Here is a 21036-nt window from a genome sequence, read left to right on the forward strand (position 1 = left end):
TGTAGATAGATATTGCAATGTAAACAGTAAGGAACTAACAACAGGAAATGCATCTGATTAAATTATTAGCAAAATTTATGTTGCAATCCGAATGTACGTCTGTGAAGTTATTCTTCAGCATAAACAAAGTAACCCACAATATAATCTGGCTGCTTTACAAACATCCTAAGGCTTGCTGAGATCATTTTTGTAAAGGATAGACAAGCTTTTGTGGGAGTGACACCAGGCTTTGCTAGTTCCGCTTCAACAACGATACAGAATGAGGTAAAAACTTGTATTGGGAGCAAGGAATTTGGCTAACGAGAAAAGCCTGATTCCTTCCTTCCTTCCTGGGAGGAGAAGGACAAAGAGAGCTGGATGGAGACAACGCACATTCATACAACACACAATAAGAACGTTTTTTTTAAAAAAAATGTCTTATGTGATCTGCGGCTCTGCTGTAGAAGCGGGGAGATTTCAATATATCTATTCATTTCTGCCGCTACTTTTTTTAGATAACAAAAACTAGTATTAGAATAAATCGTTTAAAAAGTTCCAAAAAAATAACGTCTGAATAGGTTTTGCAGAATATAGTGCGATTTAAAAGCATCTGAACACAGCCGCTAAGCTGAATCGGAAATGGTTTGTTCCACCATCGTAACTTCCCCACATCGAGCATTGGTATGGCTCAGGCACACGGCCTGTGACGCCAGCAGCCCAGTTTCTGCAGCTAGCACCCCGGGTAAGGTGTGACTGTGACTTCGTGGCTAGGGAACCTCTGGGGTTGCCCTTTGGGAGGGTGGAGGACGGCGGGTGGTGGGTCAAAAGAGCAAGGGGGACAAGGTGTGGTAGTTTGCCTGGGGCAGGATCAGGGCCGGCTGCTCCTACTGCATTTTCATCAGAGGTAGATGCGCTCCGTTGCGTGGATTTCGTTTCTCCGGAATGTGTTTGTGCACTGGCGCAGATTTAACCAAGGAAGGCAACACTCGGTCCCGGTGTCAAGATGCTTCGTTTCGTTCGCAAAATTACAGTGTCGTTGAGCTCCTGCTGGGACTTTTGTCGCATTGCAACTACAAACAAATCCTAGCTCCCTTCAGTCCCCATTTTGAGATCCCTGGCCGCGTGATTTAAACACTTCAGGTTGAATTAACGCAGGGTTGAGTTAAACATGCTCAGGGGTACGATGCACATGTAATCGTCGTCACTTGTTTGTTATCTGCGGCTGCCGTTTTAAACTGAAATCAACGTTTTGACGGGCAAAATTGAAATGCTTTAAATTAATAAAAACGGGACGGAGGAAATCTCAACCTGTTGATATATCTCGTTAGGGATTGCTATTAAATGCTCCCAATGACTCAGTGGAATGAGTGGGTTCATTAGTTGGTATTTGAACAGGAAATCCCCAGGAACCTCCAGAAATGTAGATATTTAAAAAAAATCTGTTATTACAGCACTAACAAATTCATATTAGCCTGTCCACATAGGCACCAGTAACTGAGTCTGATTCGAGGAAAGATTTACTTTTTAAAAATGTAAGTCTTCCCACTTAAAGATTGCATAATGCCACTATGTGAAACAAAGGTTTAAAAAGTCTGAAAATGCCTTTAAAATATTGGCAAAAAGGAGAAACCTGCTATACGTACAATTAGAAAAGATATATTTTCCATTATTCCTATGGTAATGGTTGCTTTTACTTTTTTAATTTGTTTTCACATTCTTTTCTCGGTTTCCCTGGCATGCAGGAACCAGAAGGACTGTGTGATCAAAGGAATAAGGCAGGAAATAAAAGTACAAGGGTGTTTTGTTTAAATCTGTTTAATACCCACATGTGTTATAACAAAAGAAATATATCTCTTTTGACCTTTGCTGCTATTTAACATTTACGGTAGTTACCATCAGCATATCATTGCAATCCAAAGCAAGTTTTCACATAATTTAATTTGAATGGAATGGGGATTTTTATTAAATAGGCAAAAGTATTTAAAGAGATAGTGAGGGAGGAATTCATCAATCAACTTGTCACAATCACAAAATTTTATTTGAAGAGAAAAGATTTAGATGACACTAGATAACCCATGTCCATTGGGTCATTATTTTAGATATTTCTTTAAGCAGAAAAAGAGAATGACCAAGGATGGGCAAAAAAGCAGTCGTAGCAGAAGTGACTTCTGACTTCCTGCCAGTTTCTCCATTGAGTTTCCTTGTGGGGATTTGATAGGAAACATTGCAAATCTTCCCAGCAGGCAGTTAAGTGGCTGCTGCTGGGGGGAGGACGGAGTGAGGAAAATGAAGATCATGTGACCATATTAGTAGTGTAGCAGCAATCAGTAGCAATGAAGCAGCCATAACTTACCCAAATTTCATTCCCTTAGAAATCATTGATCCTGAATTTTGGACAGATTCTGTAAATTAGCCCATTTGAGGTGCCTTGGTTCAAAAATTGTTACTCTATGATGCGCCCTTCTATCCAATTAAAGGTCATGAGTTTTAATAGTATTTAGTCTTCCAGTTAAGTCCTGCCTGCTACATTATATTGCCATTTTTGCTTCAATAAAAATCAATTGAGAAAAAAGAATAGTTGCACAATGTTGCATGCTCTAGTCATGTATCTGGGATTATTAAGATTATTGAGTTGTTTTTCTTGCTTTTTTTTCCAAGTTTGAGTTTGACATGGCATTCATATCTTATGCTTTGGTTCTTACAGGCCTTTCCTGATGTGGTGCTTGACCAATATAAATGGCTTATCTTGTCCCAAATTTCTATATGCATTTTTTGGCTAGATCTCAGTCCTGCGTAATATTGGCAGCTTCATCAGTCTTCTGGTATCAAAAAAAGAATGGACACCTTTTACAGTATTTGAGATACGCCACTGATACTTCTTTAGGAGAAGAGAATAAAGTCACTGTGGAAAATCTGTCCAAATTATCAGTGGATATAAAGAAAATCCGTAGGCTGAAGCCATGGGTTCTGTCAAAAGAAGTGTCATATATCAAAGAAATAGCTAATATTTTGCAAACAATTGGCGCTGATGGACCTTCAGTAGCACATATGTTTGAATGCTGTCCTGAAGCCATTCTTTGTAGTCCTACCAATGTCACTTGCCAAAGAGATCTGTGGTTGTCCGTCTGTCAAAATGAAAAGCAGTTAGTGGAGTTAATAAAACGATTTCCAGATGCTTTTTTTAATGCTGAACATTATGAAAATCAGAAGGCCAACATTAGATTCTTCAAAGCACTGGGGCTGAAGAATGCAATCATCCGCCGGTTTTTAACAAGTGCATCAAATATTTTTTACAACCCTGTTGAAAAGAATGAGCATATAATAGAAACTCTGCAAAGAAACTATTTAAGACTAGGTGGTTCACAGGAAAATTTGAAAAACTGGCTACTGAAATTATTGAGTCAAAATCCATTTATTTTATTAAAGACTTCTACTACTGTCCAAGAAAACCTGGAGTTTCTTCAGAACAATCAATTCACCGATTCTGAAGTTTTAAGCCTGTTGTCCAAGCTCAAAGGATTTATTTTTCAACTTAATCCTAGTAATATGCAGAATAGCCTCATGTTTTCAAAGACCATCTTCAACTGCAGTGATCAAGAATTAAAAGAGCTAATATTACAGTGTCCTGCCCTTCTGTATTATTCAGTTCCAGTTCTGAAGGAAAGACTAGATGAACTATTGAAGGAGGGAATTTCTATAGAACAAATTAAAGAGTCGCCCGCTGTGTTAGAATTATCAACAGAGATAATTCAGTATCGGATTAAAAAATTAGATGCCCTAGGATATAGTCTGAAGAATGGAACTATAAAATATCTCAATGGAACAAAAAAAGATTTTGAAACTACCTATGGAAATATACAAGCAAAAAGTGAGAGACCCATATATAATCCAGTGGCTCCTTTGAATATTGAAGATTAGTTTCCAGAACCTGCTTAATAAAAAGACAGGACCGGGTTGTCTTTCACAATTCAAATAAATTGGATTTAACTGCTACTTAGAAAATGGAATTTTTATGCAGGCCTTTTTTCCCCTGAATCGGTGTTTCTAAACATGCAATTCCATCATGGAATTCATAGGATCAGACTAAAAGGCTGTCTGATCCAACATATTGTTCCTACAGTAGCCAACCACATTTGTATGTGAAATCTACAAGCTAGACACTAGTCCAATAGCATCCACTGCTCATGTCCTCTAGGAACTAATATTAAAAGGCATTTTTCTGATATGGAAGTAATACATAGCAAGTATGCCTAGAAACTACAGATAGTCCTATATTCCATGGATTCAATTTCTCTTCAAAACAAATTTAAGATATGTGAGATAGGAGTCTGTAGTTTCATGTTGCATGAAATAATACGTTTATTTGCATCTAAAGGTCTTTCACTTAAAGAGTTAGGAAATAAATAATTTCTTTCTCTATTTTCTGCATTTCTTGTATAGATGTAGACTTTTTTAATCGTTTAGAGGTGCTTTTGTAAATTTCAACATTTTAACTTTTCATAAAACCTATTATTTATTAAATTTCTATGCCACTCATCTCCCTTACAAGGTGACTCTGGGTAGCTCCAGTCCTTCGATAATTACAATTGTCCTTTTTTTGCCCCTGTTAAGGATATTATTGATACAATGTTGGCTTATATATTTCCTGGCCAACCAATTAGGCAATAACCATTTCCTAACAGCCCCTTCTCTTTTTAAGATGTAAGCACCAGTATAGGAAATAGTATTCCAATATAGTTTGTATGAGAGTATTATAGGATTGTCAACAATCCTAATGAGTGCCCCCACCCTTTGGAATCAACTTCCCTTGGGGCTCCGGTTGGCCCCTGACCTTCGCACCTTCTGCCGTGAATTGAAAACCTGGCTATTTATGTCCCCCAGCCTGGACTGATGGGGTAGTATATTTTAAAATTTTTAAAACTTTTCATATTTTTGTGTATATTTGTTGATTTTAACAGTTGCTTAGTCGATTGTTGTTGTGAGCCACCCTGAGTCCTTGAAGATAGGGCGGCATACAAATTTTATAAATAAATAAACAATATATATATACATTATTTAGGAAAGGGAATGAAGTTTTAAACTTCTGCCCTGATAGACAAGATGCACCCAGCATTGGTTTAAGTTATAATATACTTGCTTTGTGCAATATTTAAAATAAAATTTAAACCTATTGAGAATATATTCAGTACATTGTTTATTTAATAAATTAGGTTAGATTATGCATAATTGAGTGATATGTAATCCCTGCTAATTAGCTACATGACTATTATGTGCCATCAAGTCAGTGTCAAGTCTTAGTAACCACATAAACTTTTTCTTTCACTGATCTCGAGTATATGCATGATCTATTTTAGCAATATACTCTGTGGCATTTTAAATTATTTGGAGTCATTAACCTGGTACATATGCATTCAATGATTTTAGGACACGAAGGAACAGAATGGCACATCTCACAACTACATAGAAGCCTGGCTTTGAATTTGCATATAGCACATACTATGCCTATTTAACTATGCTATTTTTCTTCCTAAATATCAAGCAGGACAACTTTTAGTATTTAGAACTGCATGAAAATTCATGCATTTAAAAAGAAACCCATGTATAGAAATGGGATGAGGCCCTGGGTTTTAGTATTCTTTATTTCATAGGTTCTACTCTATTGTCCCCAAATAGTTTTTTCAGCTCTTTGATGAATGATATGCAATCAGGAATCAATACAAAAAAAAAGAGGATGATATTTCATTATGTCATTCTGTCCATCAGTAAAAAGACACTTTATGGGATCAATGGACGTGTCTGGAAAGCATCTCAAAGTAGTTGGCATGGGAATGTTACAAGGCACCCGTTTATCAGAAAGCACAATGAGATTTGCTTCAATGAAACACAGATGCTTGCTGGGCAGTGGTGAAATCCAAATTTTTATCGGTTCTGTGGGCAAAATCTCCATTCCCTCCCCACTCTGGGGCCAGCCAGAGGTGGTATTTGCCAGTTCTCCGAACTGCTCAAAATTTCCACTACCGATTCTCCAGAACCTGTCAGAACCTGCTGGATTTCACCCCTGCTGCTGGGGCATATTGACATTGCCAGCTTACTGATACTAGATCTATTTGTTATTCTAAGCTTATGAATCTAGATATCGTACCTTAAGATCTCATTTATCATTAAATGTCAACGTCAAAGAAATAACAAATGTCAGTTCTTTTAAGTACATCAATATGTTTGCAATTTTTATGCCTGTGGCTAATCTTTCTATAGATATACATTCCATATGCAAACCATTCTGTGTTTGGAACACAGGAACCTTTAATACGTATTTCTAAAAATAACGCATACACGTTTTATTCTTTTTATGTATATTTTAAGATACACATTTATTAGGGAATTGGTTGAGTAGTAAAATGACAAAGTATCTAAATGCTAGCCAAGGTATCCAATAAGAAGATTGTCTGATAAGCTTTCTAATCTAGGCACATTGTTAATCCAGTCACCTAATTAAATACTATTTACAAACAAACTCCTAATTTATATAGTATCATTGATAAAACTTGTTTTGTAATGAAGTTTTTTTTAGTTGAAGCTTTAATGATGCCTTTGGGCCATAAAAATATTTTTTATGTTCTGGTGAGCATATGAAGTTGCTTGCTATCGTCAAGCTAGCAAATTCAGGTCAGAAACCAACAGCACACTTGATAATTCTTTTCAACTAGTGATGCCAAGAATTAAATATAAACCCTTTCTATGCACAGTATATTTTATCACTGAGCTATGGATCTTTGGCCGGTGAAATACAAATTGTAACAATACAATAAATTATATCAGATTAATTTAATTTATGAATATGTAATTTTAGACAAGGGACAGTTTTTGGTCATTACTTTTACAAGACACCATCTGTTTTAACCTAGTGTTTATAATCACAACTATTCCAACCAGGTTTGTATGTTTTTAACACATATTTTAAGAAACATTGCATACAGAATAGTCTTGTGAACTTCAGTCTTTTTTAAGGACTACCAAAATATTATAAATTCAACAGAAACATGCTAAAGAGCTTCTAAATGAAACTGAAAGATATCAATCCAATAAATCCACAATATAGCCCACTGAGCACAAAGGACTACCAACCCTGATTTAATGGATTAGGGATTAGAAACAAGACAGACTGAAAGAGACATATCTATGTCTTGCTTAGAAAACTTTGAAAATGTATGCACGAAATACATTTCTCTGCAAATCACTTGTTTCTATCATTGGTCATGGGTGCCATTCAGCAAACCTACCTGCTGAGGTATTATTTGTAGAAAATATTTTATGTTAATTATCATTGAAAATATCAAGCATAATTCATCAAACTCTACAAAATCTCTAGTGATAATGGGTGATACTTAGGCAAACAGATTATACACAGCAACAGCAGTTGCTGTATTTGCATTATGTACTCCGGAAATAAGATTGTACACATTTGTACCTTGAGGCTAGAAACCACAGAAGTGTTTTTATTTTACAGCTGAAAGTTACTCAATATTGTCTTAATGTAAACTTGGAATTAATTTTCAGTTAAGCAACCTAACAACATAAAGGGCTTTTCATTTTGCAGGTGAGAACATCAGTACGCTACACCTGAGATTTAGCAGTCTGTCTTTGTCAGTATCAACAGATTAAAAAAAGTGTAGAACTCCTTCTACAGACTGCTTTGAAATGACAGACATTACAAAAACTTTAAAAGATTCTCTTAAGTAAAAAATAGATTGTTTTTCACTATAAGGCATGAATGATTTGACTCAATATACTATACACACATATACATGCGTGTGCGCACACAAACAAATCCTTGTGACAGTTGACTTCTAAAGAATTTAGTGTTTATAAAAATAGTTTGAAAAAGCAAAGATACACAAGGACTCTATAGGGAGTTCAAGGACTGTTTTCCAAAAAAATATAGACACCATAGGCTTGAAGCTAGAACATCAATGTATCTGTGTATGACAGAGGCAACCAATTAAGGGCATAATCAGGCTAATATTTAAGCACTTTAATGCTGAAATTATTTTAAAGGGAGCTATTATCATCAGACCGTGAAGTGCTTAACTTTTTGCCAAGTCATTCCCTCCACTTCTATTTTCACATTTTTAATTCAAGATATCGAAAAGTGAATTAATGTTCCAACGTGAGCCATTCCTTCAGATCCATGTACTTGATTCCTTTTTTTTTTCAATCAAGTGTAACCTTTCACAAGTTCCTGAAGAAATCTAAAGTTTCTGTGATACCAGGCTGCTAATGTCCCTTGCAGGAGAAAGTTAATTCTTTCAGTTCTTTAGATATTCCTCCAGAATGGTGACCTTACAGTAGTCCAAATCTTGTAGGTCCCATAGCCACATAAGGTCCTCAACGAAACAGTACTAAATTTCTTTAATCAGATTTATCCTTTTTCTTCCCAGTTAAAGGCACTTTGCTTGAGATAGCAGATCCTACAGCTGTAACACTTCCTGTCACAACTGAAACACTTCCTTTAACTAATCCTATTCCCATGGAAGGCACAGCAGTTACTGCTGTTTTGGTCACTTCAAAGCTTTTCCCTCCTATCCATGCTACGCCACCAATTGTGGCACCGACAGCTCCTTTGGTTATGCTGAAGAGGCCGCCAGTCACCCGGGTAAGCATTCCAGGCTGTTGTTGTGGATGATCTTTTACTGAATCTAAAAGAAGAGAAACAGTGTCAGTATTCAGAATTAGTTTAAATGTGGGGGAAATTAAAGTCCCAGTGAAATTTTGCTCTACAACAGGGGTGTCAAACTTGATTTCATTGAGGGCCACATTAGGGTTGTGTTTGACCTTGGGGGCCGGGATGGGCGTGGCCGGCTCAACATCACTCGTGTTGGGGGCGTCTGTGGTGGCCCGAGCACTCTGCCAGTGAAAACGGGCTCCTGAGCTCCATTTTTGGCTGCAACAGCCTCCTGCAACCCTCTGCCAGCAAAAACGGAGCCTGGGAAGGCCGTGTGCAGCCCTCCCAAGCTCCGTTTTTGCTGGCAGAGGCACCATGGGCCAGTACTTCACTGTTTCCAGGGCGGCTCTGCGGGCTAGATCTTAGCCCCCCGCGAGCCAATCCAGCCCCTGGGCCTTGAGTTTGACACCCCTGCACTACAACAACTCTATCCTATGACATATCACCAGCAGAAGTACACTTTTTTTGGGGGGGGAGGGGGAATAGCAAAGACTCAATATTTTTTAAGAATGCAAAAGAAAGTTTGGATTGAGTTTTGGTTCTTTAATTATCATCGTTATTAATTAAGGGATTCATCATTTTTGTGTACTAATTACAGGATAGAAAATCGTTTCAGAGCAGAATCTGGGCTCTTTTGAGATACCAATAGAGGAACTGATTACCATTTGCTGGGTTGAAATACCTTAAACTATGGATTGTTTTAATGATGGCATGTTGACCAATAAAATGGCAAATTATAAATCATTATCTATAAGGTGTCAGTGTTCCAAGTAATGCAGCCATAGAAAACAGAACTCCAGAATGAATATATTCATACACCAGGAAATTACATTATAATTTGTTAATTCCAGTCAGGGACTCTTTAGATACCTGACATAACTTATTAAAATTTATTCCTAAAAGGTGAACTCAGCATTATAACCATTTACTACATGTTACTGGGTTTGAAAAGTTAGCATATTATGCTTTCTAGTAGAACCAAGCACCTTTCCAGGATAGCAGAAAAAAACCCACTTCATTCACTTCCTTCATCACTCCTGTTTCATTAATTGAACTTGTAGTTCAATTTATTTCAAAAGCTGGAGGTAAATCTAAGAAATCCAAATTTCTGAATCCTTTACAGAATAAATTATCATGCAATTTAAACAAACAAGAGGCAGCTTTTTCACAAAATCACATCTACTGAATACTTTCTAATAAAAATTCTTTTTTTAAAAAAAAGTGACGATAGCTGTTCATTGTTAAACTACATTGTCCACCACAATCAGCATAGCTAGAAACATGCATATATGTATGTATGTGTATGTATGTGTGCAGACGCATACATACACATACAGTCTATGTATCCAAAATGAAAGAAAGAAAACATAATTTGACAAACATATCCACCTTATGTGTTAACCTTTCTTAATAACAAAACCATTCCGAGAGTGGAAAGCAGTTATACAATTATCCTCCATGTGAATGGAAAGCCAATGGTGGTAGAAATTCTGAAAAAAGCAAGACTGCCTTGGAAGTCTGAATAACAGGTTTCATTTGTGCAAGTAAATCATATACTTGCAATTATAAATTAACAAGCCATTTGATTTAAACCAAGCTGCATAGGTTTTCAAAGCAGTGCTCCCTGCTCCCTTCTCAGCAGCAATATCACACGTCATAAACTATTTTAAAAGGACAATATATTAGGAGAGCAACATTAATATAACAAGATTCTGCATAACCTTAGGTTATTTTAACTATTATTAGCTTGGATATTTAATCATGAGAAAAGCAGACTAGTAATTTTAGTGTGTTGCCATGAAGTAGCCATTGAAGGTCTTGGATGACCAAATTATCCTGCACAACAGACAACAAACTTATCTTTAAAAGTAAAAAAAAAAAAAAAAAGCAACGTATTTGTAATTTACAAAGTCAGCTTTGATCATGAAATTAAAATCTGCTTATAGAGAATAGAATAACAATTTGAAAAGAACAATTTACTGCATCATATTTGAGCAAACAGCACTATTTTGGAAAATATACCTTCTGGGGGTTCACTGTTAAGATATGGAGGAACATCTTGCTCATCCTTCTCTGTCTGGTTCATTATTGCCTGAAAATTAAAAAAATGTATAGTTTCTAGGTTAGTCCAACTCTTTTCTATGTTCTTTTGAAAAGTTACTCACTAGCAAGTCAATGAAAGCATATGCTGGGACATGTTTTCCATGGTAGCCCAATCACCGATACAATACTTTATGGGTGAGGGTAGAGGTTCATTGTCTGAGCTTGTGGGTTGATTTCTGAACATTTTGTTACCAGGCTAGGTAACATCTAGTAATGAAAAGTTCGGAAACCAACCCACAAGCTCAGAAAATGACCTTCCACCCTCATCCTACACCCGAGCTATAGATATTTAGGACTATCGCATACATTAAGAACTAATATTCTAGAGCATTGATGGTGAACGTATAATAACATCCCATAGCTGACAAGCCACGTTTTGGGTGACACACCAGTGTTTACACCTACATTCACCAACTGTTCTCAAAAGCATATCTTGCTATCCTGTGATTTTCTAAGACTGGGCAAAAATGGGTATGTTCTTGAGTGGCCTCTGGAGTCTCCAAAAATCCTTGAGAAAAGGATATGCTTTCGCACAGTTTCTGGAGGCTGCAGAAGAGCATTCTCCGAAGCCGCTTCAAAAATGAAGAACTTGTGAGACCCGGAGAAGCTCTAGGTAGGCTGTAGGGGCCTGTTAGTAGAAAGAGGACACTGCCAGAAGGTAAGCAGCACATGGCATATCCTGGGGAACGGTGCAAGGGGACCAATGAGGAAGGAGATAAGAGAATTGTTTCTCTTTTGTTTAGTGTGTATGTATATGATATGCCAGCAGAGTCATTTTAGGCATTTTATGAATTTTTGGAACACCAAGCCCAAAAGATTCACCACGACTGTACTAGAGGCACTTATGCTATGTAACAATATGCAATTTCCAATGTTTCCTTCAGGGCCTAGGACAGTGATGGCTAACCTTTTTGCTGTTGCGTGCCAAAAGTGGAGGGAATGTGTGTGTGTGGGGGGGGGGTTGCGTGTACACGTGCCTACACCCATAATTCAATGTGCCCCGCCCCCCACGCATGCATGTGTGACCCTCTGCACTCACCCAGCTTTTGGCATGTGATGGCACTGTGGGCCTGGTAGGCCCATTTTTTCGCCCTCCCCAGGCTCCAGAGCCTTTCTAGGAACCTGGGGAAGGCGAAAATGGCCTTCCCCACCCCCTGGAGGAAACAGACCGTTTCCCATGTGCCGGAGCTGAGCTAGGACAACGCTCGCGTGCCCACTGATTTGGCTCCGCGTGCCATCTGTGGCATGCTGCCATAGGTTCGCCATCACGGGCCTAGGATATAGTCTTTAATGTGGAAAACAAAAAATATTATCTAATTCAGTCAGGATAATTTGCATTCTTGTTTCAAGCAGGTTGCTAGTTGAAAATTTCTTAAAGCCCTGCCTTACTCGAAGTAAGGAAATAATAATTCTGTATTTTCAGCTGTGCTGCAATAGCAAAAAGCTGTAAATCGAGCCACAAATATAACTTGTTGAATCAAGATCTTTTACAGTAAATCCTTATATAATAATTTAACAAATTCTAAATTTAGAACTGATTTCTTCTTTTAAACAAGAAAAACAAGTAGGCCAAGCCTCATTCTCAACACCTTGTGTTATTTTAATAATTAGAGAACAGTTGAGCCCATATTATCTTGAGTATCAAGTGAGTAGAATATGGAAAAGTTAAGACTGCGGTTATGTCATTTATTAATCTATCACTGCAATAAATTGTAATGTGCACAATAAGAATACTGAAGTAAAGTTGGAGTTGGAATTAGGACTTTGACATATTTGTGTAAAATTTAAAAGCAGCATGATAAGTTCAGTATCAAGGTGAAAATACGGTTCATTCAGTGAATAATGTATCATTAAAGTTATTATAATAACCATGCAATACTTTAAAATAACAAAAGGATTTGCATCTAAATATGACTCAACTATTCAACTCAGGAAATTTCATTTCTATTTCATTCAAGATAAAGATGTCAGCAATCTGAAATGGCCTATCTTTATACAAATCAGATTTGCCACATGAAAGCATTGCACAACCAATACTGTTAAGTAATATCTGATTACAGAGGCAATTCAATAAGGCTGAGGGGAGAAGTACTACCCTGGAGTAATCTTTCATGAACCTTATTCATGATTATCAAGATCATATGGAATTTCGCCAAGTAACGTGGTATTAACATAACTCTCAACATGGAAAGTAGAATTCAATAGGAATAACTGTATACTGCCTACAGCAGTGGTGGGTTGCTACCAGTTTGGGTGAACCAGCAGCGGCGGGAGGCTCTGCCCACCTGCCCGGATGTCATCAAATACCGGTAGCAAAGGTAAGTGAAACCCACCACTGGCCTACAGGTTAACAGGACATAACAATAGAGTTGTATTTATTGGGTAGCCTACCTGACAAAATAAAAATGAATATATTTATTTGATTATACATGTAATAACACCTGCAAGAATTGTTTATGCACAAAATTAGAAATTAGAAAAAATACCTTCAGAAGATGAAGTAATAAGATTTTAGATTGCGCTGAAATGAATCAATTAACTATTGATTAAAAATAGGGAAGAATCAGAATATTTTAAAACATGGAATTATTTTTACTGTTGGTTGCAAAAGAGATATAAATGATTAATTGTACAAATATGTATAAAAAACCTGATAGTAAGAATATGACTATAGTGATCAATTCGTACAGTGGTTTGAAGATGACTGAGATAGAAGAAACTGCTGGTACAAGAAGAATAAAATGAAGTGAAGAATTTAACACTGAGATGTCACAGGGGAGGGCTGATTGATGTTTTAAATGTTTGTTTGTTTGTTTGTTTGTTTTAAAAAATAATTAAAAACTTTATGTAAAAAAAAAAAACCCAGGACATAACAATAGTTTCCACTTCCTGTCCTTAAATTAGAACACAATAGCATTACCTTGCTTTTTGAGCTATTTTAAAAGGTCACATGATTTATCTGATGCTAACAGGTAAATTATTTTATGTGCTTCCCATTGCTGTCTCAACATGGGTTTTCTTTAACATACTCTGAAGAATTAAATAGACAGCACTATAAAGGTCTTTTACAGAGTTATACACATTTCTTCTTTCTGTAAAAAGATAGCAAGAACTGAACAAGAGAGTATTTTTTAAACCTCTTTTAGCTTTTTAAAACCAAGAGTCAATTAAATATTGAACTCTAAACTCTAGTAAGTAGCCAACTGTCGTTAGAATATTTTCAAAATCATTTCTACAGATTTATACAATATAAATCAAAATTTTGTTTCATGTGACTTACATACATAATGCCTTGTAGTTTCAGAATGACAAGTTCCCTCTTGTTTTCTTCTAATTAAATAACATTACCACAGTAAAATAATTTTAAATTGCCCAACCACCCCTGAAAGATTAACCTAACTCAACAAAAACAATGTATCTAACAAGATATACAGTCTAGAAAAACTGCTGAGCCAATTCAACAACTACAGCTTAGACAATGTGATATCTGGTAATGTGTGTTCCTTTAGCGACACAGTTGTTCAGTTGCTATTTTTAGCCTACATGCTTAATGAACAAGCTTCTTCCCCCTCTGGGACATTTTGATGTAACTATAAAAACAGGCAGCTGTGCAATGCTTTAATATATACCTCATTATTGCTATGCAACCCAATATGAATTTCGTTGTATGGGTATACTGTGTATATACGTACAATGACAATAAACTTTATATATATAATGCAATTGAAATTACAAATACCAAATTATAAAAAATTGCTAAAAGTCCTATTTATTGTAGCAAATAACAATCTCTTGAAAGAATTAATGTTGTTGTTTAATAGTTTGCAATAATATACGAATAGGTTAGAGAAGCCTGCAGACACTGGAGAGATTCTGAGAAATGCAGTCCCAACTCAGTTGGAGAATGTCAAACTGGGAAGGGTAAACTGGAATCTAGGACTGTGCAAGGCTTCAAACTGATTTGAAAAAGGTGTTTTGAAACATTTGCAAGATTTGTGACCCATTAAAGTGGCCTGGAAATTCTGGAAAAAAAGTACAGGTGTTTTAATGAGTCATAGACAAGGACTGTGTTCAAACTCTAACAAGGCCTAAAGAATTTCTCCCAAATCAAATTCAAAGCACAGCTGAGCTCTAGTAGAATATAGCTACAAGGTGGAAAATTGTACTAGACAATTACCATAAATATATGCCTTTCTCTGCTTCTGCTCATGGTTTTTACATGCTATAATGACTACACAACATGTAGAAAGTTATTTGCAATCATTTATACGGCCTGGTATGTAACAAATGAATTTATGACAATGTTGTCAGGAAAGTCTGTCATCTTTCAATCATGCAAAGATGAGCCTTTATTTTCATTGCTTGCTTTAGCATAAACATAACAATCATCTTTACATCCTGTAGATTCTTTCACATATCTGTAGAAAGTCTGTTTAATTATAATTAACATTCTTCGGCTATGAACTCACACTTGTCTCAATTCCTTCCCTCATCCATAACAAACAACACAAAAATCTTGTAGCATAAATAAGAAACAACAATATGAACTCTTCAGATTGCCCAAGTCCTTTGGACTTAGCTAATAAATCAATGTAACATATAAAACCCAAAATATGATTTTGTTTCATTTCTCATTTCTAGATGTTTCCTATCCAAAGTTTTGCAAAAGAAGTCTTCATATTCATAGGTTGGATGAGTATTGCACTATGCAATAATAAAATATTTGACTCAAGTTTTATCTTGGTTTTTTGTAAATATCCGTATTGTATCTTTTAACTGCTTTTAATTGTATTCTTTGAATATTCTTTTTGTGCAGCAAAAAAGGTTTGAAATAATCTGACACCACAGTTGAAATACAGATCTCCTCTATACAGATTACTCCTAACTATGCCAACTAAAATACAGGTAGTCCTCAGCTTACGACCACAATTGAACCCAAAATTTATGTTGCTAACTGAGAAATTTGTTAAAACGAAATTTGCCCCATTTTACAACTTTTCTTGCCACCTTTGTTAAATGAATCACTGCAGTTATTAAATTCTTAACACGGTTAAGTGAATCCGGTTTCTCCACTGATTTGTTTGTCAGAAGGTTGCAAAAGGGGATCACATGATCTTGGGACACTGCAACTGTCATAAATGTGAGTCAGTTGCCAAACATCTGAATGTAAATCACATAACTGTGGGGATGCTGCAACGGTCATAAGTATGAGAAATGGTCATCATCTTTTTCAGTGCCATTGTAACTTTGAAAGGTCACTAAGTGAACTGTTGTAAGTTGAGGACTAGCTGCATGTCCTTAAAATATCCAGTATGAATGTAATATACATGTGAATGCTCGTAGTAGTTTGATTCTTAAACTGGATGAGGTAGAGAGGAAGTTGTTATTCTGCCCAAGATATTCCTGGAAACATATTTTTTTCCTGCCTTGTCCTCTACCACTAACATTTAGGCTTTCTCAATAGACACAAATAATAAACATACTTTATTAGTATTCATACTTACCAAATATTACTGTATTCAAATGTCCCAATGTGATTTTCTATATAAAATCAAAGAGAATTATATACTTAAAACTTTTTAATAAAAAGATTTATCAAACTGGTACTATACAAGAAATCCAAATGTAACACAGACTAATATCTTCAACTCAAATTATGTGAAAGGTGAGTGTATATCTTCCAGAAAAATATTTGCAGCAACCATTGAACCATTGAACTACCGATAAAGGAGAATATTTGTAGCTCAGAGTTGTAATGAGGGGTCCTTGGTGCTCTCTGAGCCTCAAAGAGCACCATGGACCCCTCACCATTGAACTACCTGTTTTCCCAAAAATAAGAGATCCCCTGATAAGAAGACCACTTGGGCTTTTGAGCGCATGGCAATAAGGCCAAGCGCTTATTTCAGTGTTAAAAAAATATAAGACAGGGTCTTATTTTCAGGAAAACACAGTAATTTTAAATCAAGATTCTGGATTCATGAAAATATGATATTCTAAGCAGAAAACTAGATAATGATGCTTTAGGTAAATAATGTTTCTATACTGCTTTTTTTTAAAACAGCATACAAACATTTTAAACATTTGCTCAGAATTATATGGCTGTCCAGATTCTCCTCAGCAGTCCTGTTTAGATTGTGTAATTAACAAATTCAATTAATGTTCGGTTTCCACAAAATCTGCCCTAATTGTCTCTTTATTGTGCAGAGATCTGCAGATCTATCATTATTTTTAGAATCCTGATTATTGTGTTCATTCTTACTAAAATAGAATAGTAAAAAAAAAGATAGATTTTCATTTCCAAGGTCAGTAAAATGAGGATCCAAATTGTTGGGGGAAATATGCTGACTCTATACACCGCTCAGAGAGGTCTGTAAAGCACTGTGAAGTGGTATATAAGTCTAAGTGCTATTGCCATTTCATTTCTTGCATCGAGAAAAGTGTTTGCAGTCATAGCAGCTGATATTTGGGGACAATTAAAACATTACTGCTATCATTATACCACCCTTTCCAATTTGGTGGTAGCCAGATATTTTGAATTACAACCTTTATAATCACCAGTGACTGTTGAATGGCAATTCCAGAAATTGTAATCCAAGATATTTTTAGGCATAAATTGGAGAAAGCTGCATTATACAATGAAGACTCTTTGATTGGAAAAGCAGTTTTAAGTTCAACAGAACTTTTCAATACCAAGAGTCCAATACAATATTTCTTCACTTCACTATTTTATCGGGACTCCTTATGCATGGTCACTCATGCCCTCGTTACTTCTCGCCTGGACTACTGTAATGTTCTCTACATGGGGGTCCCCTTGAGGAGCACCCAGAGGCTCCAACTGGTCCAGAATGCGGCCGCGCGGGTGGTTATGGGAGCGACATGGCGCTCCCAGGTAACACCTCTCCTGCGCGAGCTGCACTGGCTCCCGGTGGTCTTCCGGGTGCGCTTCAAGGTATTGGTTACCACCTTTAGAGCGCTCCATGGCTTAGGACCTGGGTACCTACGAGACTGCCTTCTGCCACCGGTAGCCTCTCACCGTCCAGTATGCTCCCACAGAGAGGGGCTCCTCAGGGTGCCGTTGGTCAAACAGTGTTGACTGGCGGCCCCCAGGGGGAGAGCCTTCTCTGTGGGGGCACCTGCCCTTTGGAACGAGCTCCCCCCAGAGATACAGAGGATCCCGGACTTATGCACTTTCCGCCGTGCCCTCAAGACTTTTTTATTCCAACATGCTGGGCTGGCCTAATTCTTTTTAATTGCTTAATTTTAATTTGCTTTTTTAAAAAGGTGTGTTTTAATTAGTATGGGCCAAATTTGTTTAATATGTTTTAAATTGTTTTTTAAATTTTATATTGTTTGCGTTTTATCTTTGGCTGTTCACCGCCCTGAGTCCTTCGGGAGAAGGGCGGTATATAAATCCAAATAAATCTAAACCTAAACCTTATCAAGACAGCTTATAAGTAAAATTAGAAAAGCCAATTATTAAAATATTAAAATGAAAGCCATTTTGTTTTTCTTTAGAAATTTGCCAAACTCAATTCAAAGAACCATTTTAAAATCCCTCATCATTCCCACAAAGGGAAAGCAATGTTTCCAAAGAGGTTGGAGAATTCCTTAATTCATTATTGCATCTTTTTGAAGGGTTTACCTAGCTGATAATTTAACCTTATCGTGGGGGGGGGGGGTTGCCCAGCATCGTAGGGCCCCAGAGTACTTTTAAAGAAGAAAATTCCCATTTTTTCCTGTCAAACTTCCATTTCAATTTAAAACTGAGGCATTTTATTTTCCTGGAAGAGTTTTGAAACCACACACTATCGACGCAAAGTTGCCTTGCATATTAAATAACCTTACAATTTCGGCGCTATAAAAGCAGAAATATACTTACACACATATAGTAAACCATCTAATGGAGGCGCAATATTAATTTTCAGAGGTTCCAATGAGCTATTTGACCATCTGCGGACATGCGTTATACCCAACCCTGTTTTCCACCGAGAGTAATAATAGTCTTCCCCACCGGGACCAAGCCTGAAAACACACTCCAGGAACAGAAGCGTAAACAGCAGCCTCCCCATTGCAAAGGGCTCCAAATGGGGGCCCAGCAAACACAAAGGGATGATGGATGGCACGCAGCAGTGACGTGGCAGAGGAGGCAGGCGCAGGACCCGGAGCCATACTGCTGTTGACGTGCAGCCTGGCTTCTTTTCCCCACCTCCTCGCGGGCTCTTCCACGTTGAACCCCCCCCCACCCCCACCCCACCCCCAAATCTAAATATCCGCTGCCAGAACATACTGGCCACGCTTCTGCCTTTTCTCCTGCGTAATCTATTTTTACCTCCTTTTTGCACCCGCATTTAGAGCAGTGCTGAGCGTGCCTTGCTCTCTTCCCGGGGGAGAAAAACCACTAGAGACGCTGCATTATTTTTCATGCCCCCCCCTCCCCCGTTCTCTCTCCTCGCCTTCCAATCAAAGCAGCAGCCAATGCTGCCGAAACTGGCTCTGCAGGGAAGGCTGGTGGACGTTTGAAAACCGTTTAAGAAACCTACCGACAACGCCATTAAGGGGAAGCTTCTCCCGTTCGGTCCCCAAGACATTCGACCCGAGCTTTCTGGATTTCCGCTGGAAAGCGGCAATCCGAGGAAATTTGCACTCGGGAGACTATTCCTACTGAACTCTGCCTGCGAGGCTCCCATTGGGAACCTCGGGAGCGCAAGGCTACTCGGTCAAGATCGGGGAAGAACCACAACTCCCTGTTTGAGGCTTTCCTTTTCCCAACAACACCAAGTTCGGTCCCCTTGTCCTCGCTATGCTTCTCAGGTCCACCCCCCCCCCTTGCTACGAGATGGCACCTAGCGGGAAGCTTCCACGTTCCTTCCACGTCCAAGAACAGTTCTCAGGCCAATTTTGCACGGGCGGCGTTTGGGCTCCCTTATACCCAAAGCGGTCCTTTACCTGCGCCTCGTTCCCACCTTCGCGGCCCCAGCAGGCGAGAGCCACGGAGGGGACAGGCGATAGCCCTCCCCGCTCCCCACATATCCCATTCTTCTTCTTCCACCCCGGAAGGAAAGGGGTGGAGAAGATGCCCCAGGCAACTCCACCCCGCATTTTCTGCGCAAAGCGCAAGAGGAGGCTGGAGACCAGGAGGCCACCTTCCAAACTCACCTCGCTGGGATGTCCGCGCCGTTCGGTTCAGCGCGGCGGAGGACTCGACCAGGCAAGCCCGAACCCGACTCCGACCCCTTGGCGGCTGCCTCTTCAGCGCTTGCCGACGTGGCGCCCTACGCACCTCGCCCGTCCCCGCCCGCAGAACCCGCCCCAGGCCGGCCCCCGGCGCCCCCCGGCGCGGCTCTGGAGGGGCGCGCAGGCGCTTGAGCCCGACCGGGCCGTCTCGGAACTTGGGCTGCCTCTCTTCCCCTTCCACCTCTTCCTCCTCAGAGAGCGATGCTGCTAAGGAGCCAACGGCAGGAATGAAGTTGACAGCAGCGATCAATAATTCCTCTTCTCTCTGCTTCTTGTTTTACCTTGAGCGCCTTGCCGGGGCTGGAAGTTAATGGCAAGGATGTTGAGTAGCGACCTCAGCTCGTTGCAAATTGTTACCCCCTTCTCTCAAGGAGGCTCCTGACAGCTGCGTGTCAGGCAGAAGCTCGAAACTGCAACTGGGTCCGCTAAGAATTATGATCCCACTTTTGCCCTGAAGTTGCCAAAGGTTTGCCAGTAAAACCCGTCCCCGTGGGAGAGAGAGACCCGAAGGAAGAAAAGGGTGATGTTAGAATCCTGTGCTCCCTGTCAAGGAGCTTTTGACAGACATATAGCCAGCGCTTGGAAATGGGGATAAGTCGTGGGGATGGGTGCTTTGAAACTGTTACTTAAAGATCCTGGAAAGTAGAAATAAACACTGGATAATTATAGATGAGATTCTGCATTGAAGAATAGAGGTGACCGATAGGCCTGTTGTTATTTCTTGTTCATGCAGATGGTAAATATATATGTAACTTAAGCACATAGATCCAATATCTTCAATTAGTGTTTGTTGACTGGAATGTAGCAGTAGCCAGTAGAGTTTATGGGGTGGGATGTCTTTGAGGAGAGGCAATCTTTTTGAGCAGTAAGAATTGACAATTTCAGCAGCAGTGCTCTCCCAGACTCACAGATGCTTGGTTGCAGCTTTCTGACAAATTGGTTTTCCTTTTCTCTCCCCCATCCTTTTCCCCCTTTTTTGTGTTTGCCTTTCTCTTATG

At 38.6% G+C, this 21036-nt stretch overlaps 2 protein-coding genes across 3 annotated transcripts; one reads left to right on the forward strand and one right to left on the reverse strand.

Annotated features, from left to right (window-relative positions):
• The first annotated feature begins 680 nt into the window (after positions 1-680).
• On the forward strand, positions 681-3897 carry MTERF2 (mitochondrial transcription termination factor 2). Its single transcript, XM_070947514.1, has 2 exons — positions 681-721; positions 2684-3897. Exon 2 carries the CDS (start codon positions 2716-2718, stop codon positions 3895-3897), a length of 1182 nt encoding a protein of 393 aa, XP_070803615.1. The 5' UTR covers positions 681-721; positions 2684-2715.
• A 2472-nt stretch (positions 3898-6369) lies between these two features.
• On the reverse strand, positions 6370-20076 carry TMEM263 (transmembrane protein 263). 2 transcript variants are annotated; one of them, XM_070946966.1, is made up of 4 exons: positions 19961-20076; positions 16309-16345; positions 10724-10793; positions 6370-8675 (listed from the first exon to the last, which is right to left on the reverse strand). In XM_070946966.1, the coding sequence occupies exons 3-4, from the start codon at positions 10785-10787 to the stop codon at positions 8389-8391; spliced, it is 351 nt and encodes a 116-aa protein (XP_070803067.1). In that variant the 5' UTR covers positions 10788-10793; positions 16309-16345; positions 19961-20076; the 3' UTR covers positions 6370-8388. The 2 variants fall into 2 exon arrangements, with proteins under 2 accessions (XP_070803067.1, XP_070803068.1); XM_070946967.1 differs by lacking the exon at positions 19961-20076 and adding an exon at positions 18684-18812.
• Positions 20077-21036: the final 960 nt, after the last annotated feature.

This window comes from Pituophis catenifer, unplaced genomic scaffold (genome assembly GCF_029215685.1).
Source record: "Pituophis catenifer annectens isolate HBS135680 unplaced genomic scaffold, rPitCat1.0.hap2 SCAF_7, whole genome shotgun sequence".
In the NCBI taxonomy this organism is placed as follows: Eukaryota; Metazoa; Chordata; class Lepidosauria; order Squamata; family Colubridae; genus Pituophis; species Pituophis catenifer.

Bases quoted from the DNA above. Each gene is read 5' to 3' on its own strand.
- TMEM263 (XM_070946966.1), bottom strand. From the start codon at position 10,787: ATGAACCAGACAGAGAAGGATGAGCAAGATGTTCCTCCATATCTTAAC. The intron at 8,676-10,723 runs GTATATTTTCCA...CTCTTCTTTTAG, and splicing joins TAACAGTGAACCCCCAGAAG to ATTCAGTAAAAGATCATCCA.
- MTERF2 (XM_070947514.1), top strand. From the start codon at position 2,716: ATGGCTTATCTTGTCCCAAATTTCTATATGCATTTTTTGGCTAGATCT.